The 16995-nt window shown below is 60.4% G+C and overlaps 1 protein-coding gene across 1 annotated transcript in view; it reads left to right on the forward strand.

Annotated features, from left to right (window-relative positions):
* The window catches only part of NCKAP1L (NCK associated protein 1 like), a 68838-nt gene extending 59427 nt beyond the window's left edge, over positions 1–9411 (forward strand). The window contains exons 30-31 of the mRNA XM_075902081.1: positions 2507–2596; positions 6636–9411. Of these exons, the coding sequence (XP_075758196.1) occupies positions 2507–2596; positions 6636–6761 (216 nt within the window). The 3' untranslated portion in view covers positions 6762–9411. The remainder of the gene's footprint in view (positions 1–2506; positions 2597–6635) is intronic.
* Positions 9412–16995: the final 7584 nt, after the last annotated feature.

Genomic DNA, 16995 nt, shown 5'->3' on the forward strand with positions numbered 1-16995 from the left:
GCTCTAAGGGCGCCATGCGCTGGGGGCCGCGCGGTGCCCGATTGCAGCTCTAAGGGACGCCATGCGCTGGGGGCTGCGCGGTGCCCGACTGCAGCTCTAAGGGGCGCCATGTGCCGGGGGCCGCGCGGTGCCCGATTGCAGCTCTAAGGGGCGCCATGCGCTGGGGGCTGCGCGGTGCCCGACTGCAGCTCTAAGGGCGCCATGCGCTGGGGGCCGCGCGGTGCCCGATTGCAGCTCTAAGGGACGCCATGCGCTGGGGGCTGCGCGGTGCCCGACTGCAGCTCTAAGGGGCGCCATGCGCTGGGGGCTGCGCGGTGCCCGATTGCAGCTCTAAGGGGCGCCATGCGCTGGGGGCCGCGCGGTGCCCGATTGCAGCTCTAAGGGACGCCATGCGCTGGGGGCTGCGCGGTGCCCGACTGCAGCTCTAAGGGGCACCATGCGCCGGGGGCCGCGCGGTGCCCGATTGCAGCTCTAAGGGACGCCATGCGCCGGGGGCCGCACGGTGCCCGATTGCAGCTCTAAGGGACGCCATGCGCTGGGGGCTGCGCGGTGCCCGACTGCAGCTCTAAGGGGCGCCATGTGCCGGGGGCCGCGCGGTGCCCGATTGCAGCTCTAAGGGGCGCCATGTGCCGGGGGCCGCGCGGTGCCCGATTGCAGCTCTAAGGGGCGCCATGTGCCGGGGGCCGCGCAGTGCCCGATTGCAGCTCTAAGGGACGCCATGCGCCGGGGGCCGCGCGGTGCCCGATTGCAGCTCTAAGGGCGCCATGCGCTGGGGGCTGCGCGGTGCCCGATTGCAGCTCTAAGGGGCGCCATGCGCTGGGGGCCACGCAGTGCCCGATTGCAGCTCTAAGGGACGCCATGCGCCGGGGGCCGCGCGGTGCCCGATTGCAGCTCTAAGGGCGCCATGCGCTGGGGGCTGCGCGGTGCCCGATTGCAGCTCTAAGGGGCGCCATGCGCTGGGGGCCACGCAGTGCCCGATTGCAGCTCTAAGGGACGCCATGCGCCGGGGGCCGCGCGGTGCCCGATTGCAGCTCTAAGGGGCGCCATGCGCCGGGGGCCGCATGGCACCTGATGGCAACTCTAAGGGGTGCCACACGGCCCCCCAGCCCTAGGCACACGGTGCCCCTTACAGCTGCCATCAGGTGCCCCCCCATAGGTTGGTGCCCCAGGCACCTGCCCGGTTAGCCCCCCCTTAATCCGGCCCTGGTTGGGGTCACTGCAGCACTCAGGTTTGTGGGCCTAACCCCCCAGTGGCGATACAGCCAGGTCCAGGGAAGGGGGTTAGGCCCTCGAGGGGCTGTGGGGTTCCTAGCGCAATGGAAGCCCCCCTCTCTTGCTGTAGGAAGGGTTGACACTGCACACTGCACACTGCACACTGCCGCAGCTTGGCTGTGCTATGGCCAGGAGCTCCGACTGCTTCAGGGCAAACCCAGGCGCTGGCCGAGCGGGTCAGGAAGGTTGTTCCCCTGTTGCTCGCTAGGGGGCTGCTACACCCGCCAGAGGGGGGACCCTGCCCTGCCCCAGTGCGCAAGGCGGAGTTTCGGGAGGGCGGGGCAGCAGCCGTGCGCTCCCCTCACTAGCCAGGGGCGAGAGGCACGCAGGGGAGCAAGCGCTTTCCCCTCTCTCCCTTAGCGTCTGGGGATCGGGAGCCAGCCGCGTCCCAGATCGGGAGCCAGCCACGTCCCAGAGCGCACGGCTGCTGCCCCCCCGAAACGCCGCCCTTGCCGTGCAGCAGGCTCCGGGCTCCCATGTTCTTCCTCTTCTGTGCCTGACCACGCAGCTCCCCCCACCACCCCCCCCCGAGAACAAAGGCAAATGCCCCTCCCCCACACGGAGACCAATGGAAACCTCCCCCCTCCCCTGCTGTGAACAGAGATGAATCTCCCTGCCCCCTCCCCCCGTGAGCAATGGGGGATCCCCCGTCTGTGGCACTGGCCAGGGCCCTCAGGAGCATGCTCCCCTTTCTGCTCTCGCCCCAGCCAGTCTCCTGGTGCCATTGCCCCGGGCATGGCGGGCTGCTGGTTTGCTCCTTCCGAGCCCCTTGATGCTCCAGTTCTGAGCCCCAAAAGGGCCTGTGCTGGCTCCCTGCCAGCTCCGTGTCCCTGGCTGGTGCCCGCCCCAGGGCCCAGGAAAGGGCGGGTGAAGAATCACTTCCCTGCACCCAGGGAGTCTCCATTTCAGTCAGGTGCGCTTTCCCCTCCCCCGGCCCCATGGCGAGCTGGGCTGGGGTCTGGGTCTGGATCCGGCTCGGGGCAGACCTCTGCCCTGCCCCGGCCCCAGGCTCTGGAGTAGGCGGCGGCTCTGAATCCTTCAAGCCCGTTTTCGGTCCCGAGAGGAGCTTAGCAAAGCTCAACCCCTGCGGTGCCCTAGGGGCTCTTCCCCGTGCTCGGCAGCCCCCAAGCCCAGGCGCCCCAGCCGAGGCATCGTCCCAGCTGCCACGGGGCCTTTGCTTTCTGCAGACCTGCCAAGGCACCGCCAGGGAGCTCATCTCTCTCCCTCCCCACAGCTGGCGTCCGTGAGCCTCCTGCATCTGGGCCAAGAGACCGACAAGCTCCGGGCCAAGAACCGGGAATCCATCTCCCTGCTGATGCACCTGGTGAGGCTCCTGCATGCTGGGGTGGACAATGGGCAGGTGCCCCCGGAGACACTCGGACGCTGAGACACCCACGTGCTCTGGGCCGGGGGCTGGGCAGGATTTTGGCCATGCGGGGCTGAGCTGTGCTCAGCTGGGAGGCGAGGCTGGACTCCCCTGTCACTCCACAGGGATAAAAGCAGTCAGAGGAGCAGAAACAGGCTCCCTGCCGCATTGGGTGGGGCTCAGCCTGGCTCCAGCAGCCCCTGCTTTCTGTGCCTCAGTGGGCTGAGCAGGGCCAGCTGATTCAGGCCAGTTCTTATGCCCAGCCTGCTGCAGGGCTGTTGCTTCTCAGGCAGCAGCATCACCAGGCCACTGCTCTCTCGTCTGCCCCTCCTGGGGACCAAGGCCTTGTCTTTGGGGCAAGATTGCGGCCCCACAGATGGACAGAGCCCCTTTCTCCAGCCCCTAGGTGGAGAGGCGGGCACTCGGTAGCCCCTTGTGCTGGGGGATTGAACCCCCAGCACCACACGCACTGCCTGGGGAAAGCTGCTGTAGTCCCTGGGGCCAGCACCCTTGGGTGTTGTGCCCATGCCCCTCTGTCAGTGCATGCCCCAGTCACCCTGCCGGGCCAGGGTTTCCCTGAGCATTAGGAGAGGAGGCAGCAGGCAGACTGCACCCAGGGCAGAGTCCAGCAGATGCCAGGCCACGGTACTGCCCCCCTTACTTCTGCGCTGCTGCCTGCAGAGCTGGGCGCTTGGTCAGCAGCTGCTGCTCTCTGGCTAACCAGCTCTGAGGGCAGGGCAGAAGGAAGGGTGGCGATACCGTGGCTGAGCGCTGGTGCGGCCGCACAGGAAACATTTAGGCTGCAGATGGCCACACGTGGCTGGAAAAGATTAGCAGGAACTTCGCTGTTGCCCCCTAAAATAACCTTGTGCCCCCCCCCACTCCCTTTTGGGTCCGGACTCCCGGTTTGAGAAATGGTCTCCCCTGTACAATCTGTGCAGTACGGGGGGAACACGCACAACACACCAGATTTCGTGTGTGTGTGTGTGGGGGGGGGGGGGGACGGACATTTCATGGGCCGTGACATTTTTCCTGGCTGTACATTTGGTAGGTACAGCTGCTGCCTCTGGCCTTGTGCTGTGAGAGCTGGGGTGGGGGGCTGGCTCTGGAAGGGGGGGACCATTGGCCCTTACTTGGATTTACCCTCGGTGGGGAGCTGTCAGCAGCTCTGGGCTTCAGTCCCCGGCAGTTTTGATCCCCAGGACCAACCTGCCTGCTTAGTGCAGCCCCCTGTGCTGTGTGGGGCGGGGGCTGCAGGCAGGATGGGGGTGCTCTCAGAGGGCAGCTGCCACCCTTGGAGCTGCCCTGTTGGCACCAGAGTAGCCCCTTGCACCGGCCCCGTGCAGGCTGGGCAGCCAGCTATCTGTCTCCATTAGCACCGGAAGGATATTGATTCCTGCCCTGATGGGAGGAGACGGTTGTGCCTGGGGAAGGCGAGGGCTCCCCATCCGCTCCCTGGACAGGCCTGCGCTGCCCGTGATTGGTATTCGGGGAGCGCGGGTGTTTGCAGCAAAGCAATTTAAATGCAAATGTTTCAATCTGGAATGTGTGAATGAGGCTGCCCGGGCCCATTGTCCCCCTCTGGGGGGAGCGCTCTGGCCTGGTGCGTGGGCTCTGTACCTATCCTGGCTCCTGAGCCAAACCCAGGGGCATCGGGCGCCTGGACGGGCAAGCACAGAGTCTGGCAGGGGCTGCAGCTGGGTGAAGGTGAAGCTCCACAGCTGGGTTAGGGGATGCCCACGCAGGGGTCTCAGAGTTGACTGGGGGTGGCTGGGCTGCCCCATAAGCCCTGGGTGGGGAGCAGGGACAGCAGAGGCAGACCCAGACCCTGGGCAGCAGTCACAGCCGAAGACATACGGAGCTTCCCGTTTGGGTCAGCAGCTTCCAGCTCCACAGAATCCCAGGGCTGGAGGAGACCTCAGGAGGCATCGAGTCCGGCCCCCCTGCCCAAGGCAGGACCAACCCCAACTCAATCAACCCAGCCAGGGCTTAAACACCTCTGGGGATGGAGATTCCACCCCCTCCCCAGGGAACCCCTCCCAGTGCTGCCCCTCCCGCCTAGGGAAAGAGTTTTTCCTAATCTCCAACCTAGACCTCCCCAGCCCACGCACTAGAGAGAAACCCACTGGCCCCTCCCCCTCCCAGTGCTGCCCCACCCGCCAGAGGCTCCGTCTCCCTCAGCCTCTCCCTGCTGCCCTGTCCTATCCCCCAGTCTCAGGAAATGGCTGCTGGACAAGGGTTGATCCCCCCCGCTTCCCGTCTGCCCACCCTGCACTGCCAGGGCTTTCTGGGAGCAAGGCCCCAGGCAAGGAAGGGCTGGGCCCTTTTCAATGTGAACGCCATGCTGGGCCCAGCTCTCCCTGCCATCCCGCCATCCCATCCCTCCCACCCTCATTCCCAAGGCCCCCTGCCTGCTTGGACCCCAGGGTCCGCAGTGAATTTCTGCCTCCGCTGGAGCCTGAGTGTCTGCACAGCAAAGGGGAGGGCGAGACACTCAGTTATGGACACTGGCCGCTCCTCCCTCCCACGCAGAGGGAGCCCGGACTCCTGTGTTCTACTCCCTGCGCTGCCATTGCCTGGCTGCCTGACTTCAGGAAAGTCACCGCTCCCCTCGCCAGCCCCTCGCCCGGCAGGGTCAGACCACTTCCGCCCTTCTTCACTGCCCTAGTATAGATGGGGAAACCGAAGCACAGAGCAGTGAGGAGATCCCCAGGAATAGAACCCACGTCTGCTGTGTCCCATGCGGTCCCCGAGTCACCTGCCAGCTTTCCCCGAACGCCTCCTGCAGCAGCTCTACATGCCCAGCCGCGGGCCTCTGGGGCAGCCTCCGTCTTGCTGCAGGCCACACCACGTAATGCCAGGGGTCTCCAGAGGGCTCGTGTGGCAGCCGTGCCCAGTGTTCCCCTGCTCTGTGGGGCCATACGCTAGGGCCCCTGACGGGGACAGACCCTTACCTGGTGTGACGGACCGGGCCGTGTCTGGGCACAGCTGAGGGTGTCCGCTCAGGGCGAATTGCTCGAATCCGGGGCTCCTTACAGCCTCCAGACTGGTGACCTCTCCAAATAGGCCACAAACCAGTCCCACAGAGCACTTCAGCAACCTGCCTGAAGCCTCCCGAGCAAAACCCCTCCGACACCCCAGCAATATCCGTGCCCCAGATGGCCCCGGGCCTCATACACAGGTGGGGGATCCTAGCACCCAATCCCACCTACCCCGAACAAGTTCTGTCCGGTTCCAAGAAACCAGCCAAAGATCCCTGGTCAATTTACCCTTTGGACCGTACCCACAAATCACGCTGGGCCAATCCTTTAGCATCTAACATCTAAAGGTTTATTAACATAAGAAAGAAAAGCATGAGAGTAAGGTTATTAAAGTACAGTACGTTACATGCACCGAATCTCCCAGTCCTCGATGCAGGCTCTAGCAGAGATGTTGCAGCTGCTGGTTTAAAAGTTCTTATTGCACATCCTAAGATCAGAATAGGTCCACAGGTCTATCGGGCTCTTTGATCCCTGCAATGCTGCCCCTGGGATGAAGTGCCGAGCTGAAGACAAAATGGCATTGACCACATGGCCTCTTTATACCCCCTTCCTGGCCTCTTCTGGTCTCAGCCGGTCACCTGGTCCTCAGCCTCTCTCTGCTGGCAGCTCTTAGGTCTCCGCCCTCCTGCTTTAGGTGTGTCCTTGGGCCATCAAGTGCCATTGTTCCACAGGGCTTCGCTACTCAGCCTGTCCATAGCCATGCTTAACCACATTCAGAGAAATATTCAGCTTCCACACAGATTACAGATTCCTATCTACTCACACAGACATTATACACTCACAAAAATAGCGTACACAGGATCAGCAAACAACAAGCTCCCATTCAATACCCCATATGGCCCCCTTCTATATCATTGTTGGGGCCAGCACCCCCACCTATGGGTGCAGCCACGATCCGGCTGCTTCCCTCAAATTCCAGTAACGTGACACCTGGCTCTTGTGTGTGTGTGTTGCAGATCGTGGAGGAGTCGTCCTTCCTGACGGCCGACATGCTGGAGACCTGCTTCCCCTACGTGCTGCTCCGCAACGCCTACCGCGAGGTGCACAAGGCTTTCCTGCTGAGCAAACTCTCCGCACACTGACAGCCGCTGGCGGGGCTCCCAGCCGCCCCTCGCCCTCTCTTCCCCACAGCTTTGCCAATGAGCCCACCTCTTCCAGGCCGCGGAGCAGGCGCTTAGGTTGCCATAGGGCTGCGGGCTGGGCTTACCTGTGTGCACATGCAGGACGCTGGCAGAGCAGGTGCCAGCCCATGCCAGAGCCGCAAGCCTAGTCCCTTGTGTATCAGCATAGCCCAAAGCGCCTGTTAAACGTGCCGGAGAGTGCCTGGTGTTTAAACTGCATGGGAGGTCCCTTGCCTGGGTTTCACTTCTCACTGGCCGGTTGTACGGGAGTAGCAAACATTTCCCTTGTCTAATCCCCTGTAACTAAATGACCCCCAAACAAGCCAGGAAAGGAGATTGAAGCTTGTGGCATGCAAATGAGGGACTTCAACAGCAGAGTGCTAATTTCAGAGTGACTGGTGACTGGCGGTCAGAGACTCCCTGTGTGTTCCTCCTCCCTGGCCTCCAAGGCAGCGCCTGTCTGGGTAGGGGCCCCCCAGCTTGTAAATCTGGCTTCTAGGAAAGACCCTTGTCTCTGGCCTGCTTGGACTCTGACAGGGAAGTGCCCAGATGCAAAGCGGAGACCCTCAGAGACCACCTGGGAACCTGAAAAGCCTTCTGAGAAATAGCACTTGATTCCGCTACAGCCGCCATTCAGAGTGACAGGCTGAGACTCTCTGTGCATATTGTTTACCTGCCTTAACGTCGCTACAATTCTTCTTTCCTCTTCTCTGCTAATAAATGGTTAGTTTACTACCCGCGTTGTCCTGGGGTAAGATCCGGCCTGCCAACTGGGCCAGTGATGGGGCTCTGGGGACTGGGAGAAACCTACATGGGATGTGGTTTTTGGTGTAAGTGACCATTTGATCACAAAGTCCAGTTTGTCCGGCTGGGAAGCCTCGGGGAAGGTAGTGACTCCGTGCTAAGTCTGACACAGCGATCCCGGAGCTCACCGTTGTCACTGGCTTGGTGAAACGGAATTACAGAGCGGGGCGTCTTCCCTGAGCTTGGCGCTCCCAGTTCTGCACTGCTCCCAGCAGCAGGCCAGCCTGCATTGCCTTTCCAAAGGCAGCCTGGTGGAGTGGTTAGCGGTGGAGGCTGGGGTTCAGGACTTGGGCTCTACCCCTGCTCTAGGAGGGGGGTGCTGTTTAGTGGGTTTGAACAGGGGATCGGGAGGCAGGACTCCTGTGTTGTTTCCAGCCCTGTTGCTGACTTGAGCGTGTCCCAGCCCTGCTCTCAGCCTGTTTGCCCACCTCTAGCAGGGAGACGGAGATACTGACCTGTCTGTTAACTAACTGCCTCTCCTCTCCCCCAACCAGCTCTTCTCTCGCCCTTCCTGCAGAAATGTTCCTCGGCTGAGCTTGCCAGGAATGGAAGCAAAACACCACGACCTCTGCAGTGCTGGCCTGTTGGACCCATAACCCTCTCCCCTGGGATGGGATGGGGCTGTGGGGGATTGGCCAGAGCTGGCCAGGTCTTGGCCTCATGGAGTGGCCAGGGTGCAGACTCCTTTGCTTAGTGGCTTTGCTCCTTGCCAGGAGCAGACCCTTTGGAATGGGCCCGGCCCCAGAGTCAGGGCAACTAAGCCTTGGCCAGAGCAGGGGGTATTTTAAGGATATTGGCTCGGTCTGTGGGGAACTCAGCACTTGTGGGGCTGGAATTCCCCCCAGGGCAGCCCTGCTCCACTCATCTCCTCCCACAGATGCCATGGATCTAGCCTGGGGAGAGGGTAACTCACCCCATCCCCAGAAAGAGCACAAAGGTCATTCAGGTGTGAATCCCAAAGCCAGAAGGAATGACTGTGATTGTCCAAACAAAAGGAAAAACTAGGTTGCGCTTTAAAGACTAGCAAGATGGTTTAATAGGTGATGAGATTTCATGGGCCAGGCTCACTTTCTTAGATCGTATTCTGGAAGAGAATTGGCATGACCATATATACCAAAGGAATACAAGAAAAAAGTAAACACATTATTAAACTGACAAATCAGATTTAGAAGAGAAGGTGGGGGGAGGGAGGGAATAGCTGTTTATAAGTCAATGAATGGCTAATCAGGGGAAGCTGTCTTTATAATGTGTAAGATAATTAGCATCTTTGTTGTGGCCCATTCGTAAAGAGTCAAATTTAAGCATGAATGGAAGTTCTGAAGTTTCTCTCTGTAATCTGGTGTTAAAGTCTCTTTGAAGTAAAGTCGTTAAGACTAAGTGCAGGTAGGCTGAAATGCAAACTGACAGGTTTTTCCTTGTGAAGATGTCTGAGGTCTGATTTGTTGCAGCCATGACATAGCACAGCCTGGAGACCTGCCCCAGTAAAATTCCTGTTGGTGCTGGAGATCCCTTTGCTCACCCTGCAGGGCTGGCAAAACCAGCCGTGTTTGAATCTCCATCAGGGAGGGCATCATCTGTGCTCCAGTCCCAGGGAGCCCTGTCTGAGTGACATGGGACCTGATCCTGGGCTCATGCACACAATCCGTCAGCGCCACTGCCTCTGGCCCCCGTAACAGCTGCCTCCAAACGAACCTCTGCCTTGTTGAGGGAGCACTGGGCTGCCCCTCTGGCTCAGAGCAATGTTCTATCCCCTAAGCCATTCAAAAACCCTCCACACCTACCTCCAGGGGGTCCCTTATCCTGTGTTGGCTGGCTGCTTGCTTCTAGGGTGGGTGGGAGGGGTGATGGACTTGAGCTGCCCAGGGAGTGGCAGGACTTGAACTCACCACCCCATGCACCCCCAGTGTATGCCCTACTTCCCTAAGTCACTACAGAATCCCCCCGGCCTGACTTTCAGCAAGTCCCCCTTATCCTACCTTCCTCATGCAGGAGCTGGCTCCATCTCTGGGGCAGCCTGTGGTGGCTGTCTGGGGCTTAAACCCAGCACTCTGCACTCCCCCGGTGTAGGCCCTATCCCCTAATCCACTCCAGAACAGCCCTCCCACTCCCTGCCTTCAAAGGGTCCCTTATCCTGTGTTGGCTGTCCAGCCACTCCCAGCCCACTCACCAGGAGGGGTTCTACAGGTCTAGGTGTGACAGCTTCAGCCAGGAAGGCCTTTGGCATCATTTCCCCATTTTACAGGTGGCCAGAGAGATATAGTGACTTTCCCCAAGCGAGGAACAGAACCCAGGAGTCCTGGTGCCCCGGCCGTCTTTGCTCTAATCCATGAAGCCACTTCCCCACTGAGCTGGGGAGAGACACCCCCCGTCCTGGCTCCCAGCCCCCCACCCTGGTCACTGCCGCTTCAGTTAGCAGCTTGGCTTTCAGAGCATCCCACTGGGGCAGAAAGCCCCAGAATCGGAGGCCAGGGGCAGTATCGGGGCATCGGGGATTCAGCGTTTCCCCCACCGGCTCCCTGGCCTCATGGGGGAGGGGTGTCTTGCAGCACGAGCCCCCAGCGATGTTGACACCCCCGCCCCTTTGTGCTGGGCCAGACCACTCAGCAACGCTGCTGACACCAGCGCCCTCTCCCAGCTGATGCATCGGCCTGGTGCGAATGTCCCCCGGGACTGCTGCTGCGGTTGGGCTCGCAGCGCCTCCTGGGCCACTGAGCTCGGGGGCCTGGCCCAGCCGCACGAACGGCCCATTAAACAGGGATATTTCCTCACCTGCGCCTCTCCCATTCCCTGTAGCTGCCTCTTCACATCCCCCCTCCACAGCCCCCACTCTCCCAGCCTGGTCCCCCCCACACCCACAGCTGCGCAAGGCCGGGGTCCCATGGGGAGCGGAGTGCTGCACTGCTCATTAAAGCCTCATTTGTTGTCTGGCAGGTGGCGATGGGGAGGCAGGCGAGCGCTTCCAAGATTTATTGGCTTTAATTAATTAACGTGTTTGTTTCTCCCGTCGTCTCTGGGCCCCGCTGAGCACTCCGCTCTGGCGCAGTCGCTGCTATACAAACCCGTCTGATTAAAAACTATCCTGATCTGCAGCCTGGCCCACACGAACGCCAGCCGTGCCACACGGCGATGGCCCCATCCGCACAGGTGTCCCGGCCCCAGTCACGCTGGCCCCCAGTTCCAGATGGGAAACTGAGGCAGGGGTGTCAGGACACATTTCCAAAAGTGGTCAGCAGGATGCTGGCAAAGCAGGCGCCAGCTTGTGCCAAGGTCCCCAAGTCTGCGCTGAACAGTGGCAAACCCCTCGCAGACGCTCACCTGGCTCACCTGTGCTAGCGCTGTCAGGTGGGTTTATGAGCAAGGAGTGGTCCTGTGGCACCTGAGAGACTAACAAATATACCTACAGTATCAGGCGCTTTTGTGGGCACAGCCCACTTCCTCAGATGAGATGATTATGGTGTAGACCAAGGGTGGGCAAGATCCAGCCACCAAGCCATTTGATCTGGCTTGTGGCTATCCTGTCACTTCCCTGCCTCCCGGCCAATCGAGACCTGGGGGTGGGGGAGCGTGCGAAGTCATTTGCTGTTCAACATGGCTGGAGGTTCCGTCTAGGCGCTGCATGCTCCTGGCAGGGTGGGGGCAGGGAGGGAACGAGAGACTTCTCACGCTCCCGTGCCCTCAGGCACTGATTGGCCCAGGGGTGAGGGAGCACCTCTCCCTGCCATGGGGCGCCTACAGGGAATAGCCCCTTCCGCCCGAGGCCCCACCCCTTCCCCTAAGGCCCCGACTCTTCCAGGGAAGGGGGACTGGCTCTTGACCACTGCCAAAATTCATTATGTGCCCCCCTGCAAAAATGATTGTGCACTCCTAGTGTAGACTCTGCTGAATGCTTGTGAGCCGCGGCAGCAGTTACCTCACTTTGAGCATGTGTAGCTGTCATAACCAGGAGAGCTGATCAGCACCTGGGGACTAAGGGGTTAACTAGGTCTCCTGTCCCTAGCCAGGTATCTGATCAGCCAACAGCAATGCAGGTAGGGATTTCAAACTGGGACAAAGGAATTTTTATCTTTTCCCTCCTTTGTTTGAGTCAGAGGGATTTCCTTCCAAGTAACAGGGAGATGGGAAGCCCTGTCTCTCTCCAAGAAAAGATCTCTTAGAATGTGTAAGTAGGGCAAAGTTTAGTGAGCCGGTCAGGTTTTATTGTTTTCTGGTTTGGGGATTTGGAACTGATGTCTGTGCTGTTAAAAGTATTTTTTCTCTTTCTTTTGTAATGAAGCTTTCTAACCCAGGGAATTTTCTCTGAGTATATCAATTGGTGGCTCTTACCACCTAGCCACCTCAGCTACGCTTGCAATGGTAGTTTTGTTTTGATAATAAAAGTTTATGTTCTTTTTCTAATTAACCAGTCTGTATTGGTTCATTTTTGTGTCCTGGAAGGTCTGTTTGTCTAACTCAGGGGCAGCTATCACAGACTGCAGCTCATTTTCTCTTTTCTTTCTCAAGCTCTTTGGGGGGGAAAGAACTTGAAATACCCCTGAGGATTTAGGGAGGAGGTTTTCCAAATGATCTTTCCCTGGTTTCCTTGGAATTACTTGGGTGGTGGCAGCGGATAGTCTCCAAAGTCCGGGTATTAGGATTTGGGGGGGAACTTTTTGTACAAAAGCCTGTAGAGATAAGGTTTTGGGGTGCTTTTGTGGGCCCCCACTTCTGTATTAGTCATGCCAGAGTGGGGAACAGCCTTGACATGGTGGCAGAGGTGGGATCATTTTGAGAACCCAGGATTTTAAAAGGATACAGGTAGTGTAGTAGTTGCAAGCTTTGGAGGTTTTTTTTTTCTTTTTGTTTTCTGTTGCTGCCTTGGGGAGAGGTACACAGAAGGTTAAGCTAAAGCCGGACAGTCCAACCCAACCAGTTTGTTTTTCTCTAGCTTTGGGGGCAACTGGATAGCTAGGCTAGAACAGGGCAGGGAAACAGCCCAGTGCGTGCTTTTGTGATTGGGCAAAGTAGCCCTAAAGCAACCAACCCTTCCTAAGCGACACCCTGAAGTAGAAACAGCCTCCGATCAAGGCAAGATGTCCAGCTCCAAGGAAGATTCACGCTCCAAGGAGGGGGCAGGAACAGCAGATAGCAGCCCTCCTGGTTATGACAGGAGCTCACGCTGCAAGGTAATTTTTGAGCATTCACACTGGGAGCCTCTGCAACTGCGTCACTCACTAGCTGGGAGAGAGACGTTAACTCCTGTGAAGGGCTGAGCTTGAACAGAAGGTTTTGTGCCCTTCCTGAAAGGCAAGGCCATCAGAACCAGCTGGCCTATTGTGGGGCTGGAATTTCCCTACGGGCCCTGACAGGAGGACAAAAGACGTGTTCTTCTGCCTCCGCCCTGCGAAGATGAGTCCTGCAAGTGGGTTCCTCCCAGCAGCTCAGAGCACATGGCAGGAGGGAGATGAAAGCCCCACACAAAAGAAACTTGGCATCTCTATGGCGCTTGCCCTCCGGGGGCCCAGGTATTTCTAAGCGTAAGCGACTATTCCCAAGCTGCTTTGCTTGGCTTAGCCCTATGGGGCACATGGAGTGTGTGTGTTTTCCTGTTCACCTTGTAAATAGTTATCTGATTTCCTTTCCCAGTAAATCTGTATGTAGTTGAATACAGGCTTCACTAAAAGCATTGTTTTTGGTGGGAGATCTAAAGGGCCTCTGACCTGGGGTAAGTGGCTGGGAGCTTGTGGGACTGGTTGTGATTCTTCATGCATGGGACCATCATCACAAAAGCCAGCTCACCTGGCGGCAAGGCATGCCCAAGCACCCCGGGGGACTGTCTGTCGCACTAATGTCTGCTCTGTGAGGTATCATTGAAAACTCCTAATTTGCTGGGCATTACTGTCCTGGTGAGAGATGTGTGGCAACATTGTATGTGAAGTTATAAGAGCCCCCTGTGCGGTGTTAGTAACACATGTCCCATATACCCCACAGCTCTGCCCACACAGAATTTAGCAAACAGGCGTGTCGTAGGCAAGAGAACATGTGCTCCTGGGGCTATCACGCAGGTAGGAAAACAAAACCATTTTGTCTCCTAGGGTACGTCTACACTACAGCGCTAATTCGAACTAGCGCGTCTAGAACTAAAAACTAGTTCGAATTAGCGTTTTGCTAATTCGAACTAGCGCGTCCACACTGATTGGACGCAGGGGGGCATTTAAGGGCAGCTGAAACCGGTTCTGGCAGGGCATCAGGTCAGCAGTTGCTTTGTGTGGCTGCTGTCTGAGGCTATCTGAGGCTCGTGCTTAAAGGGACCCCCCTGGACAGCCGGTTCTCAGCTTTTCCTGCTTGCTTGCCTACCTCGCCGAGGGACAGCAAAGCGTTGGTCTCTGTGCCCGTCTGTGTCGGTGCTTCCCTTCGGGGGGGCCGCCGCAGATGGCAACATGGAGCCACGGCTCGCCCTGCACCTTCTGGTGCACGTTCTGGACTTGCTGCTGCAAGCCTGCCAGCAATGGCTCGAGGCTGCCTGGCACCACCTGGGGAACGTCAGCCCCCTGCCTCTCCGCCTGGCCGCCCTGGGGGCCGTGGAGGAGCCGCGGCGGCGCCTCGGCACTGGCGTGCCCCGCCGCGTCTGGCGTCTGGACACCAGCAGCGACTGGTGGGACCGCATCGTCCTGGAGCGCTGGGACGACCGACAGTGGACCCAGAACTTTAGGATGAGGAGGGACACCTTCCTGGAGCTCTGTGAGTGGCTCGCCCCTGCCCTGCGCAGAAGGGACACTCGCATGAGGCCCGCCATCCCCCTCCAGAAGCGGGTGGCCATCGCCCTCTGGAAGCTCTCCACGCCGGACAGCTACCGATCCGTCGGGAACCAGTTCGGCGTGGGGAGATCCACCGTCGGAGCGGTGCTCATGCAGGTACGGCGCTCGTCGGCCACCGAGCCGGGGGAAAGGGGGGCTGCAAGGAGGGGATGGGCCGCCCCAGGGACAAAGGGGGGGCGGGAGGAGGCGAAAGCACCCCGCACCGGAGGGGTCGGGCTGTCCCGGCCGTACTACATGCCGCCAGGGGGGTTGCTACCGGGAGTGGGGCGCGGGGCACTGCCAGGGCACGAACGCTCCCAGCCACCCGGGCGCCCCACTGATTGGCACTTTGCTGTGTCTCTCTCCGCAGGTGGTCAAGGCCATCAACCAGGTGCTGCTCCGCAGGGTGGTCCGCCTCGCCGACCCGGACACCGTCATCTGGGGATTCGTCGCCCTCGGCTTCCCCAACTGCGGGGGGGGCCATCGACGGGACGCACATCCCCATCCGTGCCCCGGAACACCAGGCGTCCCGGTACGTCAACCGCAAGGGGTACTTCTCCGTGATCCTGCAGGCCGTGTGTGACCACCGGGGCCAGTTCACGGACATTAATGTGGGCTGGTCCGGCAAAGCACACGACGCACGGGTGTACCGCAACTCCTCCGTGTGCCAGCGGCTGCAGGACGGGACCTTCTTCCCCGACCGCCACATCAGGGTCGGGGACGTGGACATGCCCGTGTGCCTGGTGGGGGATGCCGCCTACCCACTGCAGCCCTGGCTCATGAAGCCCTACACCTCAATCCCTCCCGCCAGGCCTTCAATGCCAGGCTGACCAGGGCCCGCATCGTGGTGGAGGGGGCCTTCGGGCGACTGAAAGCCCGCTTTCGATGCCTCCTCACCCGTCTGGACCTGGCCGAGCACAACATCCCTCCCGTGGTGGCGGCATGTTGTGTGCTCCACAATTTGTGTGAGCGGAAGGGGGAGGCTTTCCTGCCAGCCTGGATGGCTGAGGCTGACCGCATGGCTGGACACTACGGTCAGCCCCGCACTGCCGCCATCCGGGAAGCCCAGCGGGGGGCCGTCCGGATCCGGGAAGCCCTGCGGGAGAGCTTCCTGGTGGAGGAGGAGGAGGACTGACCTCTCCCTGCATGCCCCACTGGGGCCTTCTTCCATCCTACCCCCCTTCCCCTTTCCCCTCCCTATCTACTGTACAATAAAGACACCTGTTTTTGAAACAAAAACGTCTGTTTATTTAACATAACTGGGGTGAGGGAAGGGAGGAATGAGGGTTGGAGAGGGGAGGGGGAAACCTGGGACGAGGGAGCTGGAAGGGGAGGGAAGGGAGGAAGGGAAAGGAAAGCTCAGGGGTGGGAGTCCGGCTGCCTCTCCTGTCTCGCCACACTGCGGGTCCGGGGGCGTCGGTGGGAAATGGTTGTGGGGGGGGGGGCAGGAGGGACAGGGGGTGTGGAGGAAGCAGGAGCGGAAGGGGGAGCAGGAGCAGGAGGAGCAGGGGGAGCAGGAGGAGCAGGGGGAGCAGGGGGAGCAGGGGGAGCAGCAGGAGGAAGAAATGGGAAGCGGTCGAGCAGGCTCTGGAGGTGGCCTCGCAGGGCACGGCCCTGCTCCTCCAGGGCCTCCAGACTCCTCCAGCGCAGCCTCAGGTCCTCCTGGACCCAGTGGTCCGGGAGACGGAGCTGTTGATCCAGGAACCGGAGGTGCTGCCTCTGGTACTCCTCCTGGTTCCTGGCTCTCCTGCTTGCCCGGGCGCGGGCGGCTGCTGCAGGCGGGGTGGTGTGCCCTGCAGTCCCAGGTGCTGCGGTTGTGGTGCAACAAGACCAGCGGTCAATTACCCCAGGGGCCCAGGTGTGTGAAACCCAGCTCCCCTCTGCAAGGCCAGGGCCCCTGCAGGATCCCCAGCTGCTGCTCCTTGGTGGGCAAGGCCCAGGCGCACGGTCCCGGGGCTCCCTCTCGCCCCAGCCCCCCGTACACATAAGGGGAACACGAAGGTACTCACAGGTGGACGCCTCCCCGGCCTCTGACAATGCAGGGGAGCGGCTCTGTGGCGTGCCTCGGGGGTCCCGGGTCCCGGGCAGGCTGGCGGCAGGCTCCTGGCTCTCAGAGCCCTCTTCCTCCTCCTCCGTCTCCTGGAGCGGGCCCTCTGCCCCGGGGTCAATCACGTCCCGGGGGGCAGGGATGGCATGAGCCCCCAGGAGGCGGTCCAGGGCGTGGAAGTGGGGGCAGGCCTCCGGGTCGGCCCCTGGCTGGCAGGCCCGGGAGTAGGACTGCCGCAGGTCCTTAATTTTGCAGCGGACCTGCTCCCGGCTGCGCTGGTGGCCCCTGGCGGCCAGGCTGGCAGCCATGCGTCCGTAGACGGCCGCGTTCCGGTGGCTAGTGCGGAGATCGTGGACATTGGAGGCTTCCCCCCAAACCTCGATGACGTCCACGATCTCCGCACTTGACCAGGCGGGCGCCTGCCTTTTGCGCCCCCGGGCAGGCTCCTGGGAGCCGCCAGGCTGGTCCTGGGGAGCACTGGAGGGCTGGGTGTCCTCGGGTGGCTGGCTCATGTTGTGGCAGGTTCAGGGTCTGCTGGCACGAGTGCTTGTAGCCTTGCAACTGGCACAAA

The sequence above is a fragment of the Pelodiscus sinensis genome, chromosome 19 (assembly GCF_049634645.1).
Source record: "Pelodiscus sinensis isolate JC-2024 chromosome 19, ASM4963464v1, whole genome shotgun sequence".
Taxonomy (NCBI): domain Eukaryota; kingdom Metazoa; phylum Chordata; order Testudines; family Trionychidae; genus Pelodiscus; species Pelodiscus sinensis.